General features: G+C 33.5%; 1 protein-coding gene across 4 annotated transcripts in view; it reads left to right on the top strand.

Moving 5' to 3' along the window:
- Window positions 1–11600, top strand: part of LOC129243602 (sorbin and SH3 domain-containing protein 1) — a 139775-nt gene that overhangs the window by 42662 nt on the left and 85513 nt on the right. For 2 of the 4 annotated variants that reach the window (XM_054880735.1, XM_054880734.1), the window contains one exon: window positions 10351–10800. The exons of the other annotated variants lie outside the window; for them this stretch is intronic. In XM_054880735.1, coding sequence (XP_054736710.1) covers window positions 10351–10800 — 450 coding nt within the window. The remainder of the gene's footprint in view (window positions 1–10350; window positions 10801–11600) is intronic. 4 annotated transcript variants of the gene reach the window in all.

Raw genomic sequence — 11600 nt, 5'->3', positions numbered from 1 at the left:
CTGGGTACAAATGTCATTTAGTATTTTTTCTAACAGTGAAATCAGTTATTTTAAACTTAAAACCGTTAATATATTCTCTTCAATTGCTCGCTTTAGTATTCGCTGATGAAACAGCGCCCTTTTCAACAGCACCACCCCATGCAACATACTTTAGCAAGCTACCAGTATCGCCCTCCTTTGACGAGATGTTTGCCACGTCCCCGTTCAGGAGCCGAATTTACGATGAATTCGAAAGATTCTGGCGAAGCTTTGACCACACTACATAGACCTACTACTATGTACTCATTTGTAAATGCGCATACCTACAAATACACGCAAATGCCACAAGCAACAAGAATATAGCGAACTGTAGCAACTTGAGCGCCACTTGCAACTTGCATCACGAGACTTGCGTTTGATTGACATGAACCCCGTGAATGCGCCCCGTATCGTTTTAGACCTATTACCGCTAATACTACTACTACTACTACTACTACCATATACAATCAAAAAATATTATTTTAATGAAAAATTACTAAAAACTTTTTATTATTTTTTAAATTAATACTATGTAGACGATATTCTCGAAAACGATATTAACGAAACCTTTTTCTGAAACAAAATTTGTATATGTATCGTAAATGTAAAAAATTCGATTATACTAATGAAAGAAAAAATATTTATAAAATAAAAAACGACTATAAAAATTATAAAACCAACCTGCTTGTAATACATATTATTTAGAAAACCAATCTACATATGTATGCTCTTAATTTAATAATATGTATGTAATAATATTAATGCAGTTCTTTGTTGAATAAAAAATATTTATTGTTTTAACCAACCAAATACAAAAAAAAAACAATTAATGCTGTTTTTGTTTTTTGACTTTTGAGTGATTTGTTTACCATTGTACGTATGTATTATATAATATATATTTATATATTTATTTGAATTTTATTTTCGCTAGCTGCTCCGCTAAGCTTTTGCATGTTTACCAAGCGAGAAATGTCTTGATTTTATCATTTTCGTTTTACTGCCTCACAGATGGGCGGGCAAACATGAATTGCAAATGATATTTTTACTTATTGATATTTGTTTGCAATAAATTATTTTCGTGAAAATGCGAATATTTAAGATAATTTTTTTCGTTTTTTTTCTGTATTTTTCTTTGTAAATATGCATTCAATCAAGGCACATTGAACAGAGAGTAAATTGGTTCGTTGGTTGGTTAAAGTGCTGATTCTTCCAGAATCCAACTAGCGCTCGCGCACCATTTCGTTGCCACATCCAATAGATAGTATCAACTTTGGTTTTTTGTAAATATTTGCTCTCTAAACTGTTAAATTGTGTTTGAATTACTCTTACTGTCAATCTTTGTTTATAGATTTTGACATTTTAGGGATCAAAAACAAGAGCAAAACATTTCTATAGCGAAGAGCTACACGCATTTTAATTCCGTTTGCAAATCGGACGAAGCGTAAGCAGCTGCACGGTACGAGTATTTTGCACTGCTACGCTGCGTAACTCGAAAAGCTGTTAATGAAAAAAGTGAGAAGCAACTCTCAGGGGGGTGTTTTTCAAAAATGCCAAAAAAATGTGCATAATATTATGCGAATTCTGCTGCGGAATTTTGTGGAATTAGTGTTCATGGTAGTCTCAGCTGTTAATGAAAGAAGTAAGAAAAAATTTTGAGGGAGTTGTTCTTTAAAAATAGCAAAAGAAATTTCTCGCAAAAGTTGTGAACAAAAAAATATATTTATTTAAGTACATTTCATACTGGAAAATTAAAAATCGGCAGAAATTATTCGAAAATATTTTAAAGTTAAAAATATTTATTTTTTTTTAAGTATATTTCATCCTGGAAAATTAAAAAGAATAAAATTCATAAAAGTATTAAAAATAACTGAAGATATTTCTTTTTAAAAAACTCTATACGAAAATTCTCAAAAGTGAAATTATAATTTGTTTTTAATTTTTTCAGTTTACTTCTTATCATGCACAAACCTACAAATAACCAATTTTTCAGAAAAATTTACGACAATGACCAAAATACTTTTACCACTTCACTTGAAATCGCTCAAGTGAACAATTTTTTCAAATATTTTATAATCATATAAAATGCATCAACATCGAATGGGAAATTAATCCATTATTATGCCATCATGCCAGTGCATTATGGGGCGCACTCTTTATTTATAGGCTCAGAGTCATACTACTTAATCAATAAGTAGAGAAAAGATGAAAGCGATCACACTGGGACAATCTACCGGGTTACCTGAATGAAAACAAATGACAGACCGATTTAACCTAAAACGATTTAAAATTGCATGGAATGAAATAATAATAATTTTAGAATCATCATAGCAATTCGAATAGCGCATTGTAGATTGTAGATTGAATTATCATCTTACTACCCCGGAAATATACGTACTCCAATGGAACTTGCAGGTTATGTAGCGAGAAGAATGGAATCACCAAATATGTGCTGGCATCGTGCCTATAACCTATTTCGCCAGAGTAAAAAGTAAACTCAATTAAATAGGCCAAATACTAAAACTGATTGAGAAAGCTGTGCTCAAAGAAATTCCCTGAATCCATAAAGGGAACACAATAGATATTTCAGGTCATAGCGCTAAATGCTTTTGATGCAATGTATTCCATTTTCTTTTAGTTAAGCGTCATTAGTCTGCATATCTGTGATGTTTGCTTTTCAACTATTCACTATTGCAGGTTCCGTCAATCTTTTACGACAAGCCCAACAGTATTGAATAAAATTAAGATACGAAGTATTCTCCAGTCAAGATAATAAATGTATGCATCGATACTCAGCGAACTCAAAGCTGATATGCTTCTCTTAGCCATGATCTATTAAATATCTAAGTATATGTGGTCCTAGCCCCGTTTCTAAATCGCCAATGGAGCAGGGCGTATTATCTCCTTCAATGCTATACTCATACAGCACAAAACTATCACCATGTATAGATGTTTAAATATCTGGGTAATATCCGTTATTTAATTTTTGAAAATCGGAATTTCCAATATAAACTGCCTCGCTCTAATAGTTGATGTCGTAATTGTTAGCGTATTAGCTCATGAATGCTGCCAGTTAATATTAGTCTGTTTTGTGCTATAAAACGAGTTACTTGCATAAAAACGGCGGCGAAATATTCTGGCTAAAATTTATATCACAGCTCGAGTTCGTTTCTCACGTGCCTACTTTATTTAAAAAAATAATGCAAATCCAGGTTTCAAAAGTCCATTTGGATGAAAAATTTAATGCATAAGCTGAAAAATACTTGAAACATTTGAGTCATTCACAGGGCCTCTTACAGCTAAGTGAAGCACCGCCAGAATCGATTCCCTCTTATATGTATTTACTTATATAAGTAAGTATATAAGTATGTTTGTTTTGAATTATTTTGCAATAGCAACGCAACGCTATGAGCTATTGTAGTAAAGGCAAACATAATAATTGCTTGTGTGCTTCTATTTCCATTTTTTTCGTTACTTTGAAAGTAACGATAATATTCAACGGATTCCTTTTTAAATGTATTTTTGCATTTTTAAGTCGATGAGTAAGTTTTGAAGATTTTCTTTTATTCATACCTAATCAGCGTTTAGCAACACTTAGAAAATCCTTCTTTAATTGAAATAACTATCAAAGTCGAGAGGTCTGCAAAAAAAATCTACAGGCAAATATAGTAGATAAAGTTGGCTGCCAGAAGAGGAGTGTGAACTAATCAAAAATCATGGAAGATCTCTGAGATCTTCCAACTCATCAAAGGATTGTACATCTAAGCTTGTAAATTGTCGTGTGGATAGAGCATAACCGAAACACAGAAAATGCAGAATCGTCTCTTCCTTCACTTTATCTAGACAGCTTCTGCAGAAGTCAGGTGTATGGGCGTCTTAGAGAGAGTGAAAAGTCAGAATACATTTTGTATTCGAGCTTGACGGTGTATAGTTTTGAATTATGCAAGTAAGCGCAGTCGTAAGCGTATACCACAATAGCTTCATTTAGTCTCCATTTATAGAGATACGTAATATAGTAAGACTAGTTTAAACATTTCAAAATTTGCAGAATGGTGATAAATTCACTATGAATGATAGCTGAATGGGACTGCAAAGTTTTCGTTGAATTAGAATTTGTTTAGAAATTTCCGTAAACTACTGAGATGGCAAATTTCTCTGGAGATGTGCTAGAGACCCAAGAAGTGCGAGCCATAAACTCCTCCGGAGCACATGTGAGATCGCACTTAGTCAATTACATGCAAATTTATAACCACACGGGTATATAAGGATATATAACCGCAAGTGTGGAACATCAACAGAAGCTTGTTTCTATTTAAAATAAAATTATTTTTAAAAGTACAAAATAACTTAAAGCAAATGCGATTCCAGCCTAGTTAAAAATAGAGATCTAGGAAGGGCGAAATTGAAATGGGGACTTTAAAAATGCAATTAATTTCATTAAAAAATCTAGTAATAGTTGCATAACTTAAATAATTTGATTTAAAAATTTTAGCACACGGAAAGTGAAAACGCAAAATCCTTTGCGGATTTTTGAAGCTTATCTGATCTAGTAGATCTGAACAATAAATGATACCACAGACAATCACATTCATAATCATCAGTGAGTGTATTATACGCCTTGAGAAAAGTGAACTTAAATTTATTAACTTACAACGGGCGCCATAAGATGGACGTGGCTCGTTGAAATGAAGAGATTGCAGAGCAAATCGGTCAAGATACGAGTAAACAGGCTTTTCTACTAGAAAGATTCTTAAAATCTCTAGCTTAAAATCGCAGAAAGCCCAAGTTGAAATAGGCCTTAAGAATAATGAAATTAATGTGATTAACAAAAGAGAATCCTGATATGATCCTGAATGGGTACACAATATTTCGAAATCCCAGAATCGGATTAATCTAACCTCTTACTATTCGTACATAGGTGTTTGTTGTTTAATTAGTTTTTCATTGTTCTCTTTCTACACAAAAGTGGAGAAATGCTTAGAGTGATTAATTAACTTCCGTGATAATTTCTTTTTACTGAATTTACAAGAAATATAAGCAATAAGAGAGTACAAAGTATAGAGTACAGAACACAAAGACACTAGTTTACTAAATCGAATATTTCCTATACTCTTCCGAATCCATTTTACTTAGGTGCTTTTTATTTCTTAGTTTGTTTATTCAAGACTAGACTTAAACAATAAATATTTATATCATATAGTACCGTTAAATCACTAATGCATGCATTTTTTATATATTCTTTGATAATAAATATAAACTTCTAGATAACATTTTTAAGAAGAAATAAAGAGCTGCTATAAAAAACAGCTCTCTGCACATATTATCGCTCCTAGTCGGAGCATAGGGCGGTAGCAAAGGCTCTCCAACGATGTCTGTCAGCTGCTATATGTCTAACTTCATGCCAAGTGGCCGTGGAAGAGCTCTCGTTTAGAGTTGTGAGCATCCAAGTTTGTCGTGGGCGTCCTCTGTGTTGGCTTCCTTGTGGCTTCCATTGAAAAGCCATTTTGGCAGTATACTCTTATTCTCTATAGGAAATATGTCCAATCTAGTTCCATTTCATCTTTTAATTTCAAGATTGACTGAAGAAAAATCAAACGATAAACTTTGGAGTAAATTGGAAAGCAGGGAGTTTTATTTTCAAAATTTAAACTTTTTTCAAAACAATAAATATTTCCACAGTTTTCTTGCCAAGCAGAAAAAAGCACTGAGACATTTTTCAATAGGGGCGTAATGACGATTTTGCGCGCTCAATCAGAAAGGTTGCGCGTCTCACTTATCAGGCACGAGCTGAAAATCGTACGATTTGCTAAATATTTTTGGTTACATCAAACTAAAATACCAAATATTTATTATCAAAATTATGAAATACGCATAGTAAATTCAAATAAATCGGAGTTATACAAAAATCCTAAGTTTTGACGTGATAACGTCTTATAATTCGATTTAACAGGCTGCACGCACGAAAAAATGTGTCGTTACCTTGCTCATTACTGTTCATATGTAGTTACCTTGCTCATTACTGTTCATATGTAGTTACCTTGCTCATTGCCGTTACCTTGCTCATATTAGTGTTACCTTGCTCATTACTGTTCATATGTAGTTACCTTGCTCATATTAGTGTTACCTTGCTCATTGCCGTTACCTTGCTCATATTAGTGTTACCTTGCTCATTAGTGTTACCTTGCTCATATGTAGTTACCTTGCTCATATGTAGTTACCTTGCTCATTAGTGTTACCTTGCTCATATTAGTGTTACCTTGCTCATATGTAGTTACCTTGCTCATTGCATTGAATGAACTGCAAGCGAAAGCGCGGAAGGAACGACAAAGCAAACAAAGCAAACGAACGGCAACGTTCGACATCTTGCTCTCCCCTACTTAAGTGAGCGTATATATGTATGTATATGCGCATATGTACATATATAAATTCACGTATTTGTATTTGCATATGCCTTCTTATTGATTATTATTAATTTGATTTACTTGAAGAATTTAAAATAAAACCAAGTTTGTTAATAATACCTGTTGTTTTAATGTTATTATTATTATTTTTTTATTATATCTGAAGGAAAAAATGTATGGTAATATTTACCATATCTATACTAATATTATAAAGAGGAAAACTTTGTTTGTTTGGTTGTAATGAAAAGGCTCAAAAACTACTGGACCGATTTTAAAAATTCTTTCACCATTCGAAAGCTACATCACGAGTAACATGGATTATATTTTATTTTGGAAATAGGGCTCGAGATATAGGTCAAAACGTGGACCCGGGTAACCTTCGGATGTGTATGTACAATATGGGTATCAAATGAAAGCTGTTGATAAGTGCTTTAATACGGGGTAATTTTCATACCTATTGATGACTAGGGTCTGGAAATATATGCCAAAACGTGGACCCGCCGTGTCTTTGCACCGAATTAAACCAAACTTACACACATTGTTAAGTAGGTATTGAAGATGATTTCCGTATAGTTTGAATACCTATTGGTAGATAGGGTCTCGAGATATAGGTCAAAACGTTGACCCGGGTAACCTTCGGATGTGTATGTACAATATGGGTATCAAATGGAAGCTGTTGGTGAATGCTTTAGTTCAGAGTATTTCCATCCGCTCCGTGACTAGGGTCTCGAGATAGAGACCAAAACGTGGACCCTAGAATGTGTTTGTACAATATGGATATCAAATGAAAGCTGTTGATAAGTGCTTTAATACGGGGTAATTTTCATAACTATTGATGACTAGGGTCTCGAAATATATGCCAAAACGTGGACCCGCCGTGTCTTTGAACCGAATTAAACCAAACTTACACACATTGTTAAGTAGGTATTGAATATGATTTCCGTATAGTTTGAATACCTATTGGTAGATAGGGTCTCGAGATATAGGTCAAAACGTGGACCCGGGTAACCTTTGGTTGTGTATGTACAATATGGGTATCAAATGAAAGCTGTTGATAAGTGCTTTAATACGGGGTAATTTGTTATGTTATGTAATGTAATGTAATGTAATGTAATGTTATGTTATGTTATGTTATGTTATGTTATGTTATGTTATGTTATGTTATGTTATGTTATGTTATGTTATGTTATGTTATGTTATGTTATGTTATGTTATGTTATGTTATGTTATGTTATGTTATGTTATGTTATGTTATGTTATGTTATGTTATGTTATGTTATGTTATGTTATGTTATGTTATGTTATGTTATGTTATGCTATGTTATGTTATGTTATGTTATGTTATGTTATGTTATGTTATGTTATGTTATGTTATGTTATGTTATGTTATGTTATGTTTTGTTATGTTATGTTATGTTATGTTATGTTATGTTATGTTATGTTATGTTATGTTATGTTATGTTATGTTATGTTATGTTATGTTATGTTATGTTATGTTATGTTATGTTATGTTATGTTATGTTATGTTATGTTATGTTATGTTAAAGTATATTATGTTATGTTAATGTTAACTCATTCTCTATATCCATACAAAATATCTATCAAACAAATAAAATTAAAATTTTCTTTTGAAAATGCAACCATTCAATCAGTATTTTCTTATGACGTTATCACGTTAAGCTATCGTCAGTAAACCGACTTTACAGACAACCTCTTTTTTCTTAAATATCATCGAAATTATTTATAGGTATGAAAGAGGGTTACTGGGAAAGTCGTCCTAGATGAAGTCATTGGTATACGTCGCCATGTTCACAAGCGGACAGCAAAATCCAGTTCACGAACCAAGTCACACAGTCAGAAGGCACATCGAAGAAAAAAAAAAAAAACGATTAAAAAACAGTCTCTCGACGCAAAAAAAATTTCACTCGACCAGCTAGTTTGGAATCGATGTTTCATTATGTTGGACTGGGTCTATTCCATTCTATTATTCTTAGAATATTACACATTTTAGGAGAGCTATATTAATAAGACGTATTGGACAAGCGGACAGCAAAATCCAGTTCACGAACCAAGTCACACAGTCAGAAGGCACATCGAAGAAGAAACAAAAAAAAAACGATTAAAAAACAGTCTCTCAACGCAAAAAAAATTTCACTCGGCCAGCTAGTGTTTGGAATCGATGTTTCATTATGTTGGACTCGGTCTATTCCATTCTATTATTCTTAGAATATTACACATTTTAGGAGAGCTAATAAGACGTATTGGTTTTCAAAATAGTATTCAGAATAGTTTCCATGCCAAATTTTTTTTATTGATGTGAAGTAGTAAACATTTAGTGAAAAATCAGAATTTTTTTATTAATTCAAATTTTATTGATGATTTTTATTAATTGACACACTCTTTAACTAAAACTAGAAAAAAATTGAACACCTGAACTAAAGTCGACATACGCAAAAAGAAAGATTTTTTTGATATAAAATAATAAAAAAATAAAAAACGGTTAAATCTGGGGCATCAAGTCACTTAACCAAATTAATCAGAAATTACATAAGTAATAACGCCCTTAAGTATCTAGGACGGCTTTTCCTGTACAGGCATTGATTTTGTAAGGTTGACCTAATGTGGACTGAAAGATTCTAATTCCTGTGAGCTGCATGGAATCAAACTGGAACACAAAGGGTTGCAATATCAGTACTTCGGTCGATGGGTTGTCTTACTAAAATATGGTTTATTGCAGAAGAATGTTCCTTCGAATTTATCCGGAATAGTACCCACAGCCTGTCTGGTGGCACAATTATTACGGCGTTCATTGATAAAAACATTCTCGAACAACAAGGGGCTCCTCCTATTGTACGCACCATCATATGCACGTGACCAATGCATGTGCGCTAACAAAAAACGGCAATAAGAAACGGAAATTGTAAAGAAATGAAGCAAACAATTAGCGGATCTGCAATTTAACATACAAGAGAAAAAAGAAAATGAAAAGTCTCGAAAGTCAAAGGCATACATCTGTGTGTATTCTCCGAAGCGTCTGCAAAATATGAAACACAAAAATTAAATCGTGACATCTGTGGAGACGCGCGCTGCAGTGGCAGTCAATTACGGCTAAAGCGCGACCCGACGCTCAAGCACGCGATCGTCTCAACAAATACTACGTGAAAGAGAGACCTAAATTGAAGATCGCGTAAGAAACGCGAAAAGTAAAAAATAAAGAAAAAAACTAAACAAAAACAGATAAAAACGCGCATGAAAAGGAAGTTTCAATTTGGTCGTTCAAGAGATCAGCGGCTTTTGTGGCACTTGAGGCACGCTAATTGGTTTGATGGGCAGGCAGGCGGTTAGATCATTGAACCACAAATTCAATAATTATGAACAGCTGAAGAAAAATATAATAAATGAACATAAAATTGTATGCAATTACACATTCATACCTATATTTGTATAAGTGGCGGCAAAGAAAAGATTTTAATGTTATAAAATTTTAAAAACCGCAAGCTTGCAAATCGATTTCTTGTGCCTGGGAGACATGCAGAAATTATTTACGGACTTGGCTATAGAATAACAAGAAAATCAAAATTTTTGCCCCGCAAAGCTAAACATTCCATGTTGCATGCCTATTGTTCCATAAAATATGTACTTACGTAAGTCTTCTAAGCTGACGTACACTTTCAAGAAATCTGGAAAAAAACCAAAATTCAAAAATTCAAAATTACAAACCTCCCACCGTATATTGGCACGAAATTTCGTACATTCTGCAGAAGCAAAAACCTAAATTCCAAAAGCATACACACATACATACCTGCATACATGCGTTTCTGTACGTGTCATGGTTGTTATTTAGCCTTGCCAATGGTCAAGTTTCTTGTGAACTTTACCTTTTCTCTCTTTATTTTTTTCTTCTATTCATTTTCTTATGCCAAACTCACTTTAGCAATCACACGGCGCAGTCATACGAGTATTTCCACTTCAACGTCAACTAATCGCAGTAGTTACGAGACGCGCGCCAAACTGCAGCACAGAAGCACCACCGGTGATGATGGTGTTGTTGGCGTAGGTGGATACGGTAGAAGTGTCGATGGTCAGCAGTGTGCAGCATCGACAGCCAAAAGAAATGCTGATCATCACCAACACTCACACTCCCCACACCATCACAATCAACATAACCACCATCATCATCACCACCACCACCCCTACAGCCACGCGCACACCCACCAAGCGAGCAATAGTTACAGCAACAGCCGGCCACCAGCGCCGCATATGCGCACCTGCAAGAAAACACGCTTCCTGCTGGAGCCGAATCGGCGCAGTTGGTCCGAGAGTGATCTGCTCAAGGAAATCGACAGCGAATTGAAGTTGGCGAAAGGCTTCCTCTATGCAAATGGTGGGTGAGTCTTTTGGTCAGTGTGTGTGTGTATGTGTTTGTTGTCTTGTTGAGGCTAAGTACATAAATATGTGAATTGCAAATGTGATATTATACAATATTACATACACATGTACGTACTCGTTATTGCATACGCGTTTTAACATGCTCGAGCTAATTGATGCTGACATGAAGTTGTTGTCAATGCATGCGCATCCACATGGATGTACTTCAATGAAATACTATTGTGAAATACAAAATTGGAAGCTACCATCCTAAATTCCAAATTTTTCAAATAATTTGGAGCGTACAATTCGTAACATTTTTTCCAAATTTATTACCGAAATTTATCGATATTTGTGGCCCAATTCGCTTGATGAAATTTTTGAATGCACAATTAATATGTTGACGAGTGTGAATACATTTTAGTGTGAATACATTTACTTTAGTTTTTTCGATGTTTGTTAATGATTCTGGATCGTTTGTATGCATTCCTTTATAAAAATGTATAACGTCAAGTTACTTTAAAATTACAAACCCTAATTTTGGAAAAATGTGAAAAATTAAATTTCGTTAATTGTTAGCATGATGTTTTTCAATGAGTTTTTAGATATGGATCTGGTTTATGTTTTTCCCCCTTTTTTAATTCCAATTAAAAATTGTTAAATTGCGATGAAAATTTTTAAAATTTCTATAAATTTTTTACTAAATTTGAAACTTGGATTATTCTAATATTTTCTAATGAACGAACTATATTTTCACAAAAACAAAATAATTGAAATTAAGAAATAAAAAAATAGTCAAAACTTGTCCATAAGTGA

The sequence above is a fragment of the Anastrepha obliqua genome, chromosome 4 (genome assembly GCF_027943255.1).
Source record: "Anastrepha obliqua isolate idAnaObli1 chromosome 4, idAnaObli1_1.0, whole genome shotgun sequence".
Classification (NCBI taxonomy): domain Eukaryota; kingdom Metazoa; phylum Arthropoda; class Insecta; order Diptera; family Tephritidae; genus Anastrepha; species Anastrepha obliqua.
This window is presented reverse-complemented; position numbering and strand designations above follow the sequence as displayed.